Source organism: Pseudogymnoascus verrucosus (assembly GCF_001662655.1).
Source record: "Pseudogymnoascus verrucosus strain UAMH 10579 unplaced genomic scaffold scaffold_9, whole genome shotgun sequence".
Taxonomy (NCBI): Eukaryota; Fungi; Ascomycota; class Leotiomycetes; order Thelebolales; family Thelebolaceae; genus Pseudogymnoascus; species Pseudogymnoascus verrucosus.
Genome location: NW_017263660.1, coordinates 133,532 through 152,577, shown reverse-complemented (window position 1 = coordinate 152,577; position 19,046 = coordinate 133,532). Strand labels below are relative to the sequence as shown.

The 19,046-nt window shown below is 51.5% G+C and overlaps 6 protein-coding genes across 6 annotated transcripts; 5 read left to right on the top strand and 1 right to left on the bottom strand.

Moving 5' to 3' along the window:
• The first annotated feature begins 24 nt into the window (after positions 1 to 24).
• Positions 25 to 3,865, top strand: VE01_02320 (uncharacterized protein). The gene is made up of 6 exons (XM_059463432.1): positions 25 to 627; positions 721 to 1,054; positions 1,123 to 1,342; positions 1,390 to 1,421; positions 1,477 to 2,829; positions 2,897 to 3,865. Exons 1-6 carry the CDS (start codon positions 530 to 532, stop codon positions 2,993 to 2,995), a joined length of 2,136 nt encoding a protein of 711 aa, XP_059319910.1. The 5' UTR covers positions 25 to 529; the 3' UTR covers positions 2,996 to 3,865.
• Positions 3,866 to 10,572: 6,707 nt separating this feature from the next.
• On the top strand, positions 10,573 to 14,432 carry VE01_02319 (uncharacterized protein). The gene has a single exon (XM_018271829.2). It carries the CDS (start codon positions 11,836 to 11,838, stop codon positions 13,873 to 13,875), a length of 2,040 nt encoding a protein of 679 aa, XP_018132679.1. The 5' UTR covers positions 10,573 to 11,835; the 3' UTR covers positions 13,876 to 14,432.
• Positions 14,433 to 14,629: 197 nt separating this feature from the next.
• Positions 14,630 to 16,109, bottom strand: VE01_02318 (uncharacterized protein; the record flags this gene model as incomplete). The annotated part of the gene is made up of 2 exons (XM_018271828.1): positions 14,630 to 15,960; positions 16,025 to 16,109. 2 exons carry the CDS (start codon positions 16,107 to 16,109, stop codon positions 14,630 to 14,632), a joined length of 1,416 nt encoding a protein of 471 aa, XP_018132680.1.
• Positions 15,938 to 17,118, top strand: VE01_02317 (uncharacterized protein; the record flags this gene model as incomplete). The annotated part of the gene is made up of 2 exons (XM_018271827.2): positions 15,938 to 16,323; positions 16,382 to 17,118. The coding sequence occupies exons 1-2, from the start codon at positions 16,152 to 16,154 to the stop codon at positions 17,116 to 17,118; spliced, it is 909 nt and encodes a 302-aa protein (XP_018132685.1). The 5' UTR covers positions 15,938 to 16,151.
• Positions 17,119 to 17,650: 532 nt separating this feature from the next.
• VE01_02316 (uncharacterized protein) lies at positions 17,651 to 18,258 on the top strand (the record flags this gene model as incomplete). Its single annotated transcript, XM_018271826.2, has 2 exons — positions 17,651 to 17,897; positions 17,951 to 18,258. 2 exons carry the CDS (start codon positions 17,651 to 17,653, stop codon positions 18,112 to 18,114), a joined length of 411 nt encoding a protein of 136 aa, XP_018132686.1. The 3' UTR covers positions 18,115 to 18,258.
• Positions 18,259 to 18,380: 122 nt separating this feature from the next.
• VE01_02315 (uncharacterized protein) lies at positions 18,381 to 19,042 on the top strand. Its single transcript, XM_018271825.2, has 2 exons — positions 18,381 to 18,741; positions 18,816 to 19,042. Exons 1-2 carry the CDS (start codon positions 18,516 to 18,518, stop codon positions 19,007 to 19,009), a joined length of 420 nt encoding a protein of 139 aa, XP_018132687.1. The 5' UTR covers positions 18,381 to 18,515; the 3' UTR covers positions 19,010 to 19,042.
• The last annotated feature ends 4 nt before the right edge of the window (positions 19,043 to 19,046 follow it).

Below are 19,046 nucleotides of genomic sequence, written 5' to 3'. Positions count from 1 at the left end.
GGTAATTAGCCAGATGGCTAAATACCAAGAACCACCACAGAATTGAGAGATGTGCGTGGAATTTCCCGTCCGCATGTACAACAGAAGGAAACGAGCGAAATCTGAGATAAATATAGTAAAACGGAAGGAAACGTCCAAAGAGCCTTGCAACTAATGAAGAAGGCACTTATCTGCTCAAGGTGTCTCCAAAACGGTAGGCTACGGCACCATTTGCCACCAGAAGGCACTTATATGTGCGATGTCCATGTTTCAACAAGGCAAACTATCACAGAAACCCCTTTATGCCATGGTCGTGGAATCCTCTTGACAACGTGACGTCGTTGAAGTTGTGTGGTTGAAGCGACAGGGACCCCTGACTACAAAGCACGCTAGTCCGGCTGCCAAACCCATGGCAATTCATCTGACTCCTGAGGGCGCAAACAGATAGATTCTCTACCCGTGGATGGATATCTTGTTTTAATCAGAATGAATTGTTGGCCATCTCATGCCATATTGTAAATATTTTAAGCCTCGGGCGCTTTAATTGTTGATGGATTCCATGGATGTCGCACATGCGGATAAAGGGCTGGCCCGAAAGAGGAGACGGAACAGGCCCCCTGTTTCCTGCAACCACTGCCGGATCAGAAAGTAAGAAGGCTCTTGAGAAATTTGAGGAGCTAGATATCTCCTGTCTCCATCCATTTGCATACATCATACGCGATACTAACTGTGTTGTACCAGACTGAAATGCAATCGAGTGCAACCATGCGGGGCTTGCTCCAAATCTGGGGATGCCACCACATGCCACTTTGAGTCCCGCGGCACCAACAGAGACGACCAAATCGTCATGGATAGAACTACGAAAAATGCTTTAACTGCTCGTATTAACAAACTAGAGTCTATTTTACGGTCTGTCATGGGGGAAAAAGACCAAACCCCTCAGTCCGATGACTCGAGTCACGTGGATGATCGGGAATTTGATGGCATTACTGAGTCTTTAGGGGCTATGAAAGTTGATAAGTTGAACAATACCGAGTACCTTGGTTCTTCACACTGGGTATCAATATTGGCTGAGGTTAGCTTCAAACCCCCTGGGCAAGAAACCCATTATATCATTGTCTGGTTGGCTTATTCTTCTATCAGATTGACGAAATCCGCATGTTCTTTGCGTCAAACCACGAAGACTATGAGCGCAATGCCTTAAAATATAAGGAACGTTCATGGGATGCCAAAGGCAGATCGGGTCTACTTCGCGGGACAGGCATCAAAGTTAGCCAAGAAGAGCTCGTTGCTCAATTACCTCCGAGAGCTGTAGTCGACATACTTGTTGATCGTTACTTCAGTGTCTATTCCTGGATAATGCGTATGTTGTCATGGCTGCCTTGTCCGATCGTTTCTGATACTCAACAGCTATAATACACGAACGTACATTTCGTAAAGAGGTGAGCTTCCATTTCTGAGCTCGTTAGCGTTTGATAGCTAAAATGTCTGCATTAGTATAAAGCTTATTGGGATGATCCTACGCAACGGCGAATCGTGTGGCTTGGGCTTATGTTTGCCATGCTGCACCTAGCAGAACTATCTTATGGAGACCCGACTGAAATGCCACCAGTCTTGGCTGATGCTCTTCGCACTCCTTGGGAATTTGGAAAGCGCACAGTCGAATGCCTCCTAGCGGCGGATTATACCAATCCCGTCCATTATACGATTGAAACTCTGATGTTATATATCCAGGTCGAATGGATGACCGCTCAGGATACTGGCATGGAAGGCTATCTAGTACTTGGCGTCACCATCCGTCTGGCCATGCGAATGGGAATACATCGCAACGCAAGCGACCATCGAAGACTCAGTCCGTTCCTAGGAGAAATGCGCAGTCGACTATGGGCCGTCATACTCCGCACCGATCTCCTCTACTCATTCAAGCTATCATTTCCCACCACGATTCGCAGATGCGACTACACCTGCGCGATGCCACGAAATATCTCCGACGACGACTTCGACGATACTACAACAGAGCTCCCACCTTCTGAGGCTTTGGAGGAAGCAACAGAAGCTTCCTACACAATAGTCAAAGGAAGACTCATACTTGTTCTGAGTGATATCATTGAACTCATAGGATCCCGTACTAAAATCCAGCGCGAAGACCTCCAAAAACACGACGAAGCTCTTTTAGAAGCCAGAGAGCTGATACCTCGGTATCTCCGTGTCCAACCATTTACCCCCACGGCCAGCGACACAGCAACTGCGAAGCTACAGCGATCACGCATCGATGTTGACAGCGTGTATCATCTAGGCCGTTGTCTCCTGTACAGGAAATTCGTACCACAAGCCCGTCGTTACCCAGCAGCGATCGAATACCGCGATAACTGCATAGACGCTGCCATGATCTTGCTAAGCCATCAAGCTGCACTAGTCTTGGACCACGGCGCTACCTGCCCGCGGAATGTCCAGAAACGACACTTCCACAGGCTAACGACGCACGATTTCTTTCTTGCTGCGATAATAGTCGCGCTGGACTTATACGCCGAAGTTCAACACGGTGCCAGTGGCCAGATATCAAGTGATGCTTCTCGTTGGGGCTCTAATCGAAAATTCGAGATGGTGGGTGCGCTGGAGACGGCCATTGGGTTCTGGAGGCTCGGGAAGGATGAGTCTGCGGATGCTGCCAAGGCGTATGGAGTGTTCTCATTCGTACTGGATAAGGTAAAGGCAACGCAATGGCCAGTCGCGGAAGGGGGAGACCAAAAGGTTCAACTGAACAATGATGTTGTGCATCATCTGGAGCCGGTCGTCTTGCCGCAGGAGCGGGTCACCGAGACCGTACCAGATGTTACAGGCTTTGAATGGGTAAGATACAGCGCCATCTTCCTCATCTCGAGGTTGGAAACTAGATTACTGACATTATTTTCTTCAGGGTATGTGGAATGGTAATTGGAACGCCGTCGACGATTACTCGACGCTCCTCCAATGGCCACCAGTAAGCACTTTCGACAACAATGCAGTACTCCAATAAGGAGCTACTAGTTTCCACGATCCCCTGCACAATCTGGGATATGAATTTTTGACCACTGAGAAAGCATCCCAAGCGAAGCACCGGCACAAACGCGGATCCTACGACAGAAAAATGAGGCGTTCCTGGATTCTAGCATGGATCACACGGCAAGGGGGAGTGACTGGCGTCGCCTCGCCTTGCAGCGCAGATTCAGGCACAAGCGAGGGAGGCCGGATAGTGGCATCCGCATACCAACCGCCGCCGATACCAACGCCGACGTCCTCCGAAGGATTCGGTCAGTGAGCACGTCCACCACGAGGTTTCTAGAGATCACAGGATCTTGCCCGACTGTTTCGGACCCTGAAGGCTGGGATATTTCCCGAATGATGGGCTAGGTGAGACATCGCTATCTTAGCATGACCTCTATTTAAAGACATGGATTGATCTAGAGCTTTCTATATAGCGGCTAGAAATGATGGCTGGGGGGGCTTCTCCAATATAATGCACCCCGAAGTTTATTACGGCCCAGTGCTTCCATGGTTTAGTGTCATTTTATATATCTAGGGCACGAGTGCTGCAAATTTTATAGATGTCAGAAGGTCATGAATGATGTTTCAGACCCTGATGGCTGGGAGTTTTGTGAATGATGGGGAGGTAAGACATGGATGTCTCACTGTGATCTCGATTTTGAAGATGAGTTTCAAGAAATTACATATTCTAGAATAGAGATGGCTGGGGTGTTTACTTTAATTCACTGTTCTGCGAGTTTGACTGCAGTATGATGATCTAATGACCAAATGCCTCATGCATCAGAATTATGCATCAGAGCACAAGACGCTTCCACCGAGCTCATTATCAGGCATGGCAGCAGGACTCAGGTGTAGTTCGCATAGTCATTCATAGCTAATATACACGATTACGAGTCAAGCAAACAGCCCAAACCTAATCATCCTCGAAGTCAGATCACCCCTCCCTTAGATACCTCCCTCCTGCCCCTTTCCCCGCTCCCTCTCCTGACATCCTGCCACCCCTCCTCCCTTCCGGCCCCGCTACCCCTTGTGGTGTTTAGCTTTTCCGCGGGCTACTAAAAGGTGGAGTGAAGTTGGCCAATACGGAAAGGACAGAAGTAGGCACGCAACATTGTTATTTTTTTGGGGGGTCGCTAAGTCTAATTACTTTGGCGCTGCTGCGCGGAGTTTGTAAAGTTTCTGACATGATAAAGGCGGGTATCTACAGAATGCGGGGTGAAGCGGAGTGATTAAGGTGTGGCTTGTCAGCTATTTTAGTACTATTATCCTTTTCTCCCGGTGCTATTTTTTTCTCCGTCTCAGGAATCGATAAAACTCATCTGAGAAATATCCATATTATATCTGGGATAATATAATAATGCCTCACCACATGAAGAATAATTCGATACAAAACCAATACCCGATTCCCCGCGCCTATTTCCGAACCTGATACTCTCCAGCGGCATCTAGAATATAAAAATAACAGCCTGAATATTCCTCGAAACAGACCAAGTTTCATGACTTCTCACACACGTCGTTCATGGCATTGCCCCGTGTCCGCCTTGGCGACACCGGCAGTTATATATATATCATGTGACCATGTATATTATTCTCTAATTCATTGCATCTCTCATCGATAATAGAAGAAATTCCAGAAGACACAAATCCTCCTTTAAAACGTACCTCAAAAACAATTATCATAATATAACCCAACACGTGATATAAAAACCACCCTCATCACGTGATAACTATCAAGAGATTTTCTCAAAACCCCAAAACCAACGACGACGACTCCCCAGCCCACCACCAACGGCGGCGGCGGTCAGACCCAAAAGCAGCAGAAATGAAGCGCAAACTCTTTTCCTTGGGATGAAAACTCTTCACCTCCCCCAACCTCCCCCCCCACTCACTCCCCTCCCCGTTACGATCCGCGCCGTTTAGCAACATGGCACCGGTAGAAGAAACGACACCTCAGCTCTCAGCTCTCACCCCAATTGAGCGGTGAACGCGTGCAAACCCACGTGCGAGGGTCCGTAAAGCGACTGGTGCCCCGGCCCTCCCCTCGGCAACACGTCTTCTTCGCGTCTTCCAGCGCAGTGTTATTGTGTAAGCCGGAAGAAAACTCTGCTGGGTAAGGGAAAAAAATCGTATTAGGCAAGCGCTCCTCGACCCATCTGGTCTTGGTAGCTGGCCTTGATGGGCCTTACGGCTGAGAAAGGGAAAGAGGTGTGGATGAAGCAACCTCGATAGTGCAGATGCAGGCTGAGATTAACATAGCGGTGAGCGCACGCTAACGGGGATGTTGGTGGGTGGTGTACAGCGGGAGGTAGGGCGGGAGGGCATGGCATCGCATCGCATTGGCCCACAGCGGGGCCGGGCTCTGGTGGTGGGGAGAGCTGGTGTGGGTTCTGTTTATGCCTTGTGTGGAGTGATGGGATTTGATGGGGGTTGTTTACTATGGGATTGCAGGAGCGGTCTGGAAAAGTTATTTGAGAAATGGAAGGATTGAAGAGATTTTTTGATAGTGGTGGGTACGATTGTTGGATGTTTGAATATTGATACCAGATGGTGTGGCCGTTAAACTCTCTCTTCCAATGCGATGCTCACGGTCGCGAAGAAATTGAAGATGAAGAAATCCAAACGGCCACGATGTCTCACCGCCGCCGCCCTCCCCATCATGAATGACCCAGCACCCCATCCTCCTTGCGTGCTGCCATCATCCATCCGGCTTCAATCCCCAATCGAGTAATTCAAACCCCCAACCACCAGACACACAGGCCGCCCAAGTCACGCCTCAAGAACCACCTGCGAACGCCTCCTCTGAGGCGCTGTCTCGGGTTTGCATGCCCGGCGTAACGGCGACGTTGTAGGTCTGGAACAGGAGCAAGGTTTCTTACTGAGTGATTGATTACCCCGGACTCACCTTGCTGTGGTAGACTGATGCACCGTACCTGTCTGTTTGTTATTGTTGTGGTTGCTGTGGTTGTGGTGGTGTTGCCAGTGGTGGAGATGGTGGTCGTCGTGGTGGTCATGGCCGCTCGCCAGCCATCCCTCGAGACACCACCATCCACGTAGCGGGATATGACCTGTCAGAGTCCACCAGCGCGTGTCACGACACCACGACAGGACCCCTTCCAAACCCCCTCCCCCGCACTGGCAAACATGGTGCTTCCACCAGCCACTCCCTCTCTTCCTCTCCCTCCTCTCTCTCTCACATCACTTGCCGGCAGAGTTGACAGAGAGAGATGGCTGGCAGTCTAGCCAAACACACGACGCCGCCCGACGTTGGCAAACACACCACACACTGCATGTCAGGTACCCAAACAGCATGATCGCTGTCTTATCCTCCCTCCACGTATCTCCCCTCTCCATACCTGCAGCTCTTAGCTTCTAACTAACCCCCCTTCCATTGGCTCCCCAATCCCCCCATTGCATGCCCCATCCCCATCCATCCACATATGCTGCACCTACAAGCTGGGTGGTTGGTAAAAACGACATCCATCCAGCAGCAGCAGCCAGGCGGGTCTGCAGTTTTGCTGCGTTGTGCGACGCTTGAAGTGGGAAGGGTGGGAATGGAAATGGGAGGATGGATGGAAATTTTCCCCATTGAGGAGGGGAGGGATGGGGATAGTGGGTTTGCTTTGGCTGGGAAGGGCGGTTGGGCACGTGTACATGAACTTTACCTTATCTACCTCACCTTGCTGCACAGTTACAGTACAGTACAATACGTGGACGGCGGCAGCCAAGTAAGTAAGTCCCCAGCCCCTTGAATCCTCCTGGCCTTCCTGGCGCTTGACCAAGCGGCAGAGAAGGCCTCATCAGGGCCTCGTCAGGGCCTCAAGGCCTCGTCAGTCAAAACGGCTGGAACGGCAGATGAGATTTGAAATCAACACCCACGGCCTCGAAACTGTCTCAAGAGAGCCAAGTTGGGTGTATGTAGCCTCTACACTTGGGGAAGTAGTACAGTACAGTACCGTCCCTTCCTCCATGCTAAGGAAACCGGGGAAGACGGAGAGAAACAGCCAGACTCAGTCAGTGCCGCACTGGCGGGCTTCGACGAGTGGTTGGCTTTACCAGCACGCCGTCGTCCGTCCGTCGTCGGGATCAGCGAAGGGGGCGCGGGTGAATCGGCTAACAGGGAAAGGAGGGAGGAGGAGTAATTCCGCTGTAGACTTGCCTACTACTACCAGACGAACGGAAGCAACAAGTTACTATACTCCGTAAAGCGGCAAAAGGACGACGACGCCAATTCTGTTGAGCATGAAACCCCAAACAAGCAGGCTGGCTCATCCTCCTCCTCACCCGCGCCCCAAGGGACTCGTCGCTTGGCCGGAGGTGGTGTACGGCGCGGGGAAGTTATTGGTTCGTCGCGTGTGCTGGGCTGAAGGTTATTTGGACTCTTGGAGACGAGGGGGGGACTAAGGCCGTCTTAACCAGTCTTGATCACTCCTAAACTACTACTAACTTACTTCGAACATTGTGAATGGGTGCTAACACTGCTAAGCACTACATAAGTATGAAGCAGCACACTTCGCCTCTGAGCAGGTTTTGGTCCCTCCGTCGTCGATCCCGCGATACACGATACGGCGATAGAGTTTGGTTGGAGCTTCTTCTCCGTCCCGTCTCGTCTGGAGATAGATAACGGGTTGTGGTTATCAAGGTTCACGTTTGAGAAAGATCTAGCCGAGGAAGGGGGGAGGGATGGGATAAGGCGTGGAGGGGTAGATAGATGGGCGGATATAGAAACATCGGACCAGTTTAAGTCGTGATTGCTTGATGCTTAATGCCGAGTACTCTATCTGATGTGTTTGATCGTAGCAAAGGAGGTGGACTCATGAAACGGTTCCCTCCTGGGCAAGGAAGGTAAAAGTCCCTGGATAAGGTATCGTGGTACATCACTTCCTCACCCAACTCCGCGGGGGGGACAAGTACCTCGCACTCTCCCCCCTCAATGCCTTGAGAGCGCCTGCTTATCGGTGAAACAACGACAACAACGACGTAGCACGGGATTCGCGGCCCCCTACACAACGATAGCCCAGTCCGTCGTAGCACGAGTAATAGCGTTGCACTTACCACTTCCCTTAACTCGACGGCTCGAAGACACCTTTGTACGGTACGGCCAGTCGGGGCAGAGGGGGAAGATGGAAGATGGCGTAGTGAGACAATTTAGCCGTCGTGATGATGGCACAAGATCACCCCTTTTGAGGGTAAGTAACTGACTATTGACTCGCCTCTCCAAAAGCCACCCAGTTATCGGACCTGCCGTCCAGAGAGGCGCCGCGGGGATCAGCCACCGATGTAAGGACGAATGCCCGCCGCTGTACTTGCCATGCTATGCTGCAACGCTTGCTGCGACGCTTGGTGCTATAATTGAGCATGTGGTCTACTAACTGCTGAATTTAAGATTGTGACAAACGCCCAACGGCGGTCGACTGGGGGGAAGATCGCTGGGGATGGGATGGTCAATGGGGGTGGTTGGTGGGTGGTGGTTGGTTAGAAGTACGTACAGCAGTACAGTTAGAGAGAGAGTACACGGTCGTCTGGGTGGTCAATGGGGGAAGAGAGGCGTTTTGGCGCTGAGATGAACAGCCTGGCCTTGTGCTATTTCCGTGATTGATGATGTGATGACCTATGGGACTGCGCCGAGGTACTTGCTTGCGTTGCTTTCCCCATATTCTAGATGCGATACCCTTCTACCCGCGAATCTTTGAATGGGGGAGGCGATTCAGGCGATGTTTGGTAAGGAGGTATACGAGTACAGTACTCCGTCGTCCGTACAGTTCACAGTTGCGAGAACGGAGGTTCACAGGAAACGAATGGTTGGGTGATGACTCGCGCTCCTGATCTAGACGCGCTGGGCGGCCGGCTATCCGCCTCGTGTGGTTACGCAGCATTCGTCATCTAATTTTGGAATAACGGGGTGAGGTGAGGTGAGATACTGTATGAGGCCAGGTAAGGGTGAATACAACATCGCCATCGCCATCGCCATCGATATTCGTAATACTCCCGCTCGCTCGTTCGGAGAGCAGAAAGACCCCGAAGATTCCATTTGCCGAGAGACTAGAGATATTGCTAATTGTAACTGACTGATGGGGGTATACTTGTCACGGTTCTATCGTTTGTTGGGAGAGACCCTTCGAGTGTCTTCGATTTTTTGTCTTTGATTAGTCGAAGTGGTGTGGTATGGGCGGCGTGGACGGGTGGTGTATGCGCATGATGCCTCTTTGCCTCTCCTGCCACTCCTTGGTCGTTGCTTGGGCGTTGTATTGCCAAGGCGTGTGGGATGGATTTACGGTATGGGCGGTCGGTGGTGGTGGTGTTTGGTGTGGATGCCCAGAGGCAGGAAGGCTGCATAAGATTGCTTCACAAATCCAGCCAACCAGGTGTCTGCCGCTAGGAGTAATCGGGATATGTACCCTTCTCCAAGCCGTCAGTGCAGATTTATGTGTAGAAAGTGGTGGAAGAGTACATACAACAGGAAACTGTGAAAGCGGCAACAGGTCGTTGTCTCACGTTGCTGAGCTAAGGTGGTCGATCGGGGTTCATCGATTGGTCTCCAGACGAGGATGGGGGGACGTGCATTAAGCCAAATGCGTCATGGTACACTTGCTGCCTCGACAACTGGGAGTGCGTGGATGCACGTACATTAGAGTACAGTAGAGTAGATTAGAGTACAGTAGCTTAGTAGTAGTTTGTGTTGTGCTGGACACGGTCAGGACCAACCGTTTGGGGTGCGGAGATACATACACTTCGAAGTGTACACCTGTAATCAATCTCAGGCAGATCTCAGGCAATCTCAGGTAAATCCCATGCAACCTCAGGCATTCGCAGGTGTAAACATCGTATGGAGTGTGTATGGGTTGCTGCAGGAGTAAGTAAACAAGCAAGGGATTGAATGGAGGGGAGAGTCTCTGATGATGAAGAATGGGCTCAGAGTGACGAATTGGCACATGAAGAATGCATGTTCGGCATCATCGAAGGGTGGTTGCAATCTACTATAGGAATTGATGCCGATTGTGTTGCTGTACTGTATTTCCCCTATTCTTCTTTTTCCCTCTTCCCCTCATGTTTGTACTGTACAGTAGTAAATATACAGTAGTAAACAGTACCACTCGGAGATGAGGTCGACGTGAGTCTTGGTCGTCTGGGTCGTCTTGGTCGTCTTGGTCTGGTGTGGTTCAAGTCTCGGCCTCGCCCTTGGTCTCGTGTCCATAAACCCCGACCGTCCACCTTCATACTCCCACGGTTGGTATGGTTACGGCCTCCTCAATCAACACGGGCGGGGCATGTACTCCCTACAGTAACTTTGACTGGCGGGTACCGCACCCCAAAATGGAAGATTGGCGGTTGCTCCAGCACCTTCTACACCTTTTGCCAGCGTGCCACCCTCCGACCGCGCTAGTGCTCAGCCTGCGTTAGCGCTTCTTTGACCGCCAGCAATTCCCAGCATTGCCCACCCTTTCCACACCCATTCCCACCTTTTTGTACCGTTCCCCCATGTATTCTTGCCTCAGGCATCCACTACCTCGCAATCCGCGGCGTCAAGTCAAGTACACCCTGATATCCCCGTCCATGACTGACCCCATTTCCTCTCCATCCGACTATCCTCCTCTTGCTTTCTTCCTTCTCTCATCACATCCACAACTTCATTTCATCTTCCATATAGGACTGGACGCAGCTCGATTTCGTGCACGCAGTTGCTCATCCATCCTCCTCTTTCTCCTCTTCTCTTCACACCCCAATCTCACTCTCGACCCTTCGACTCATCCCCCCAATCGCCACCTAGAACCTCGACCCCCCCAATCAACCACTTGTTGAGACAAACCACCAACGAGGAATCAACAACACCAACAACAAACATCATCCTCGACATTCTTTGTGTCACCAACAATCGAAACTCTTTCAATCACTGCTCGAAAATTCAAAGCCGCAACTGTTCAGCATAAATCCCGGTTTTGCTTCGTCTTGCTCCGAGGCTCCACGCGTACTCCACCATCAAGGTTGTCGAACAAGTTCGTGAACACGGCGGCCGAAGAGTCACATCTTCGACTACCTGTTCTAACAATCAACTTCGTCAGCTGATGACTGCCGCTCTGCTATCAGCCTCCTTATAAAAGCCTGCTGGCTCATTCTCCCAACGATCTCGTCGACTGCACCATCGATCGAGTCATACCTCCCCAACTCGTCAGCTCAGTGCTACCTTCCCTCATCCTCACCATCTACCGGCCACCTATTCACGGGTGCCTTCGATTCTTCCAGGACAACCAACGTCTCCGTTGATTGACCTACTCCAGTTCGCCACTACTTCCTTTGTTGGATTCGACATCCTCCAGCAAGCCAAACACAACTCTTTTTTCGAGACTTCCATCACTCGTCGAACCTCGTTCGCACTTTATCCGATTTCTCATGTCATTATAACGATATATATTATTTTTTTCCTTTCCGGACACTCGTCCACCTGTCGACCTTCCCCGTTTACGATCAATCGATCACTTCTCTTTTGTTACCAGCAATTCGATACCACCCAATGAGCCACTGACACTATACGATACGGAGTTTCAACTTTTTTTCCTCTCTTCAATACTATACGGAGCATTATTATCTCAAGCAACACTATCAATCACTCTCAGCACCATCCTTTGCATCACCACGTCTTGTCCACCATACATTCAGCATAAGACTGCCATCCACCACCTTGTTTCAACAGACAAAAGCATTCGACTTCATATTGCCGTCCTTAGGCTAATACGTTAAGAATCGTTTGGTGTATACTACAATCTATCACCCTCTCTCAATTAATCGACACCATCCTCAACCCCTTTTTCTCATACCTCGACGGCTACCACCTTCAAAATGGACTGCTTAAGAGATAACTTCTACGATGGCTTGGTTCTCGACGGCCGGTTCCAGACCGTCTCGCCTTTGAACCATGGCTCCTTTGGCATGGTTTTCCTGGCGAACGACCTGCTCACCGGCGAGAACGTTGCCATCAAGTGCCTCACCAAGAAGTCTGCCGCCCAAGACGTTCAGTCCAGCTTTGCCATCGATGAGAAGTCTGAGGAACTCGCTTGCCACAACATTCTCGGCGATCACAAGAACACTGTCAATCTCATTCACTCTTTCGAGACGGACAACCACGTCTACCTCGTCCTAGAGTTCTGCTCCAATGGCGATTTGTACGAAGCTATTCGCACTGGTTGCGGCCCACTAGAAACTGAGCACGTTCGGGATTTCATGATCCAGTTAATCGATGCGGTCGAATACATCCACTCCAAGGGGATGTACCACCGTGACATCAAACCCGAGAACATCTTTCTCATGAAGGATGGCAGCATGAAGCTTGGCGACTTTGGGCTGGCAACCAAGGACACCTGGTCATACGAGACTACTGTTGGTAGTGACCGCTACATGGCCCCAGAACAATATGACTCAGCTGGCGCTGGATATTCGCCAGCTCAGGCTGATATTTGGGCCATCGGCATCATTTTGCTTAACATTTTGTTTTCTCGCAACCCCTTTACGACACCAACTGAAGCCGACCCACTTTTCCTCGACTTCTCCCGGGATAACCAGGCGCTCTTCGATGTCTTCGCAGACATGTCCCAGGACACCTTCGAGGTCATTCTTAACTGCATGAGCTTGGACCCCAAGAAGCGTTCCCTCCAAGGCGCTCGTGATGCCATCGACCGTGTCGTCAGCTTCACCGTCTCGGACGAGCTCGAGGATGACTACCACACCATCTCTCGCAAGCCCATTGCCAGTGCCAACCGCGAGCCTCTCCGCACACCAACCATCAAGACGCCCCAGATCGAACTCTCCAGCGCCTTCCCGTGGGCCAAGGCCTTGCACGCCAGCCCACCTCAGCCAATCCGCCAATTGTCCATCATCCCGGACACCGAGAGCTACACCGAGGACTTGTTCCCCAAGTCCGAGGAGAGCGCCAAGGATTGGTTTTCAATTGGTGCTCAGACATCTTCGATGGCATCTGCTATGAACTCGTCTGTTGGCGGCTCTGTCTTCTCGTTGGCTAACAGCCGTCCCATGATGAAGAGGTTCCCTTACTTGGCACCCATCTCCGGCTCTCTGCCAATCAACGTTACGAAGCAGAAGGCTATGTCTTCTGTCTTTGGCAAGAAGGAGATGGTTTCCAAGAGCTGGAGCGACATGTACGATGAGGAGTTTGAAGAGGAAGAGCAGGATCATCAATTCAGCAGACAGGCCCAGAACGCTCGCACCTTCAGCCACGACGAGATCAAGCTCGAAGAGGATGAGACTGCTGCTCAGTTCAGCGATGACGAGGAGGAGCTTGTGCTTTCAACCAAGAGCTCTTCAGATATAAATATCAAACCAACTGTCAACGAAGTCGAGTCCGACCAGGAGAACATCAGCGATATCGATGGCGACAACGTCAACGATGGATTCTTCTTCCAGAATTCATCCCCCGCCAAAAATTCAGCGGAGCTGTACTCTCCACCATGCAAGCGCAAGTCGAACCCCATGGACAAATGGGCCGCACTTGGTGCTCGTCGCCGAGCATACACTGGACACAGCGCGGATAAGAGCCCGGAGATTTGGCGCGGCAAGCGATCTGTAGGAATGGCATCATCAGCAACAACTGCGAGCTCCGGATTTGGGGCTCTTGGCGTTTTGGATTACAAGCCGGCGGCGACCGGCAATGCGCACAAGGCAAAGGATGCATCCTGGCTACGCAAGGATACTCATCACCACACACCAATCTTTTCGCGAACGACGGCAGTATATCATAACCGCACACCTGCTAGGGAGCAGGAGAATGTAGATTATACTGCCAAGGAGGTTTATCGCAAGGATAACCTCGGAGACCTTGAGTGGGTTGGGGGCTGGGGCGACAGTGTCGCCGGCCTCCAATTGTAGTTTGGCTCTCTCTACCTTCCGAACGACGACCCTTTTTTTAATATTATTCATTCTTATACGTTTCAAACATACATACAACAACACACACACACAACCTTAAACCCCCCAACGACGGACGTCAACAAATATTTCAAAACCCCAAAAAAATCTCACTTATCTCCGCTCTTTGAAAACGCCACCAAACAACCCCAAAAATCGAAACACCCAAAAACCACACTCCAAAAAAAACACTGTTTTCAGAGACCTGGTCTTTCTTGAGATTTTTTAGTTTTAACACCACTTTTATTGACGACACGTTTGCGCGCGGGGGATTAGGGGGAGGACACACAAATATGGATGGATGGAAAGTGTAAATAGGAATGGGAAGATTGAATAAAGGGGGCAATAGGCAAATTTGGGAAGGGAAAGGAATGGCGCCGTCGATGGACTTGATGTCTGGGCCATTTGGGACTTAGCTTAAACTCGCGATTCTGTGTATAGATTCCCTCTTGCGTTGAGGCTGTCGTAGAGAGCCTTGGGGTGGGGGGAGACGTGGAAATACCAGAAATTACCCGCTTATATCATTCTTCTTATTTATGTGATGTGATTGTGATTGTATGTGTTCTTATGATTATGATTATGTTGTGTATGTATGTGTATGTGAATGATGTATGTGATTATATGTCCATGTTCCATTCCCATCCGTACTCCATCCTCCATCACCATCCTCTATCACCATCCTATCACCACCTTATATCATTACCCACATCCCCTCTTAATTCCCATTATAACCTCCCAACCACCCAAACATCTTATCCACCTCCTCCACCCCCCTCACCTCCCCCCGTTCAACCATCCCCATCACCCCCTCATTAACCCCAACCCCCACCCCCAACTCCCCTCCCCTCCTAACAATCCACCCATTAATATACCGCACCTCCGTCCCCCGTCCTGCTTCGACATCTTGTAACATCGAACTCCGATTTCCCTTCGTCGCCTCACACACCCGCTCTACGATCGTCCCTAGTCTTGCGGTGCTGAAACGCTCTATCATCGCTTCGGAGAGGGGAGAGTCGGGGTGCAGCGTGCGGAGGTGCGAGAGTATCACCGCACTCGTCTCCTCCACCATTGCCTTCCGCAGCGGTGCTAGAGAAGGATTGAGAATCTCGCCGTTGGGGGTGCGGAGGATGGCTGTGAGAGGGTTTATGACTGCGTTGGCGACGAGTTTCTCGAGGGTGACGTGGAGTAGTTCATCTGCTCCTACTTCGGTCCCAGCAAGTGGCGCAGAGGAGAGAATGATATCAACCAACCACCTCGCCTCGCCGTTGAGTTCGGTGGTCCGCGAGACGGGCCCAATTTTTAGATCCGCGACCCCCGCGTGCGTGGCGCTGAACTGACCGGTCGAGAAAACACCGTGTGTTACTATTGCTGAGAGGTATGTTGGTTGTCCACCCGCGGGGAAGAAAGCAGATACTTCCTCCACAGCACCAATCCCATTCTGCGTAAACAAAATCGTCGAACTAGCAGACAGCCGCGGGAGCAGAGGCCTGATCGCCGCAGCGGTGGAAGGCGATTTCGTAGTCAGGATTAAGTGCGTTATTGCCGGCCCGTGGGGTGTGATGAGGCAGAGTTCCAGAGGGGGGGAGGGGATGGGTGTGCCGTGCCGGGTTAGGACGAGGGTGATGGGGGAGGAGGGGGGGAGGGAGGGGCGGTGGGTTAGGAGTGTGATGGGGGGGGGTGGGGGAGGAGGGAGAGGGAGTGTGCGAAGAGTTTGGCGAGGTTGCCGAGGCCGAGGATGTGGATGTGGGAGGGTGGTGAGGGGGAGGGAGAGGGGGGCATTGCTTGGTTTGGTTTTGCTGGTGTGGTGGTGGTGGTGGTTGTGGAGGGGGGGTTGGAGGTTGAGGAACTGAGGCGGTGGTGGGGTGGTGATCTGGAGCTCTGGCGTGGTGAAGAGGGGAACTGAGATGCGAGTGGCCGGGCGTGAGTTACCGATGACCAGGTAAGGCGGGATAGAGCCCGTAATCCGGAAACGCCCCGTGGGGGAGCCATGCACAATCCGTTTTCCCTTAAACGCAGATATGACCTTAGTTGTGAATCGAGATGCACCTCCCACGTTATCAACGAGTCAAGTCAACCACGCGGCCGCACTCGCTAGCTCCAGGTACCCCACGTTTGCGCAGGGGCCCACATAGCTTAATTTCGATCTTTCCGTGATAAGGGATTGAGATAAGGATGGTCCTGAAGTCTGACGACATCACGCGAAATATCGATTTTTGGTTGATGAACCTAATGCATTCATGGCGGATAGTAGTGTTAGATGTGTTGGAAATGGGGAGGTGAAGACGCAGATGATTGAGGATGAGATTGCCGAGCTGAAGCGGAAACTGGAAGATGCGGAGGAGAGGTTGAGCGCTGTCACGGACGCAACTTCTCGCGGTGTCCCATCCCAACCCAGCGTCTTCAACAATGGTATCCCCCCCTCCCCCCTCCCACACATCCAGGAAAAGCAAACTAACAGCCCCCACAGTCTACAACCCCCCAACCTCCTCCCACTTCCTCCTCCTCCTCGCCGACTCCGCCCTCCCCCTCGGCTCCTTCGCCTTCAGCTCTGGCCTCGAATCCTACATCTCCCACACCCGGCCTCCCTCCTTCCCCACCTTCCTCTCCCTCTCTCTCTCCTCCCACGCCTCGGCAACCCTCCCCTTCGTCCTAGCAGGCCACCGACACCCAGAGCGACTCTTGGAGCTCGACGACGCGCTGGATGCCGCGATTATGTGTACCGTTGGCCGACGCGCGAGTGTAGCGCAGGGGAGGGCACTGTTGAGTATTTGGGATCGCGCGTTTAGCGGTGCGGTTCCTCTGTCCACTGATGCGGAAGAGGGGACCTTGAAAGTCCTCAAGAATTTCTCAGCCCTCCTCAAGTCCGCAAACGCAAGCACAGATGACCTCCCCCCCGCCTCCGCACACCTCGCCCCCCTCTTCGGCGTCATCGCGCGGATCACGGGCGTAGGGGAGGAGGAGATGGCATATGTATACATGCTCTCGCACGTTAAAGCGCTGTTGTCTGCGGCGGTGAGGGCGAGTGTGTTTGGGCCGTACCAGGCGCAGAAGTTGTTGGCGAGCCGGGAGGTGCAGAGGGGGATTGAGGGGGTGATTAGGGGGAATTGGGGGAGGAGGGTGGAGGATGCGGGGCAGACGGTGCCGGTGGTGGATTTGTGGATTGGGAGGCATGAGTTGTTGTATTCGAGGATTTTTAATAGTTAGGTGGGGATGGGGAAGGTTGTAGTATTAGAGGGGGATGCTGGGAATTCAGATTGTTATAGAGGGTGTGTATCCTTTGAGAGATTACAAGGCTGCATAAATTGAGGATGGTATCCATCGATGTTACTCTACTACAGAGAGTTCTATGTTGTTCTAATGTTGGGTGGTGCCCTATGGTATGGAGGCTTCCTGCATGTCCCCGTTCGTTCACCACAGTCTCAACTAATGAATTCAAGCCGCAATATTTAACGGTCCTCCAAAGCAAGACTTCACACGGAGGTAGTACCACACGATTGCTTCATACATTCAATAGTGTCACACAAAATTGCAGCCTGATATAAGGCTGGCCCCCACAGCTGCAAGTCCAACAACATCAAACCTGCATCCCCTCATTGGTCTGTGGAGGCCGCATCTGAGGCCTGGATCCGGATAACGACATCAGTCTGTGTTGGACATCAATATCGTCAACGTCAACAACATTCCCGTTTCCATCACAAGAGAAAGACAAAGCAGTTTTGAGCATAACAGTGACAATATGGCGACAACTTTTGAAATCTTCCAATATGCCGCTACTACCATGGGTACCATGGGATTCACCGCCCTGACCCAAGTATTCCGATTCAGCGTCACAGAAGTGCCAGCCGTGGTCCTCGAATGGATCGCCGCCCACCCCGGCCAAACCGCCTTACTCGTTGCACCGGGAGTTTTGATCTTCACTCCCGGTGCTCTTACTGGTACGCTCCTAGCGTCTATGGGTTTCGGCGCCGCCGGTCCTGTTGCTGGTGAGTTCATTCAGGGTTGTCGTTCATAGAAAGTCGTATTAATATCACGTCAGGCTCCGTTGCGGCTGCACTTCAGTCTATGTTGGGGAATGTTGGGGCAGGAAGCGTCTTTGCGTATTTGCAGAGTGCGGCGATGGGGGGGTATGGGGCTGTTGTTGTTAATGGGGCGATGCAGGCTTGTGGGGTTATTTCGGGGTGGTTTGTCTCGAAGCTCTAGGTTTGGTGGGCGTCGGTAGGACGGGGTATATTGGGAAATAATCAATGGACATCTTCTGTACTTGAGCTACCGGGATGGACTTCTTTCCAATATGCTGCGCTATTATAGTTGCTGATAAGCGTGGTATCAACGTTGATATTTAAGGGCCCTCTAAAGCATGAGTTCTCGCAGAGGCAGTACAGTCAAGAGTGCCGCACAAAAACGCAGCCTGATATAAGGCTGGCCCCCACAGCTGCAAGTCCAACAACATCAAGATCCTGCATACCCTCATTGGTCCATAAAGCTCAAGCCTAAGCTCAGGTAGAGATAACACCAGCTATCTCCGTCAGGCATCGGTAACGTAGATAACATATCCATTTCAACTACAAGAGCAAGCCGATTTCGAGAATACCTATATCAATATGATGACCCTAGAAGAGATCCTACGGATCATCAGAGATTTTTTTCAGGGCGTAGTGCTCCAATTCAACATCAGTGATGTGCCACCCTTTATCTTCGACTGGATGAGGGCCCACCCTGGACAAACTGTCTTCTACGTCGTCAATGGTGTCCTGGTCTTTACGCCCGCTTTTCTTACGGGACCGGTCCTCGCATCGATGGGCTGGGGGGCTTCAGGTCCTACTGCTGGTGAGTTATCAACAGTTGTGGTTTGCAGAGGGATGGAGACTTGACCTTTATACTCATTGTTTAAATCGCTTTAGGCTCGGTCGCGGCTTGGATTCACTCAAAGATAGGAATTGTCGGAGCTCGTACCGCATTTGCGTATTTGCAGAGCGCTGGGATGGGAGGATATGGGACTGCTGCTGTTAATGGGATGGCGCAGGTCTTTGGGGTGGTTTCGGGGGGTGCCGCCTCAGTGTACTCCTACTTCAACTCTACTGGCAGTCCGGAGTAGACGAGAAAACAATTAATAAAACTTCTTCACTATTATC

Excerpts from the sequence above, each read along its gene's own strand:
- VE01_02320 (XM_059463432.1), top strand. The coding sequence starts at position 530 with ATGGATTCCATGGATGTCGCACATGCGGATAAAGGGCTGGCCCGAAAG. Across the intron at positions 1,422-1,476 it reads AACGTACATTTCGTAAAGAG|TATAAAGCTTATTGGGATGA; the intron begins GTGAGCTTCCAT and ends TGTCTGCATTAG. Across the intron at positions 2,830-2,896 it reads ATGTTACAGGCTTTGAATGG|GGTATGTGGAATGGTAATTG; the intron begins GTAAGATACAGC and ends TATTTTCTTCAG.
- VE01_02319 (XM_018271829.2), top strand. The coding sequence starts at position 11,836 with ATGGACTGCTTAAGAGATAACTTCTACGATGGCTTGGTTCTCGACGGC.
- VE01_02315 (XM_018271825.2), top strand. The coding sequence starts at position 18,516 with ATGATGACCCTAGAAGAGATCCTACGGATCATCAGAGATTTTTTTCAG. Across the intron at positions 18,742-18,815 it reads GGCTTCAGGTCCTACTGCTG|GCTCGGTCGCGGCTTGGATT; the intron begins GTGAGTTATCAA and ends AAATCGCTTTAG.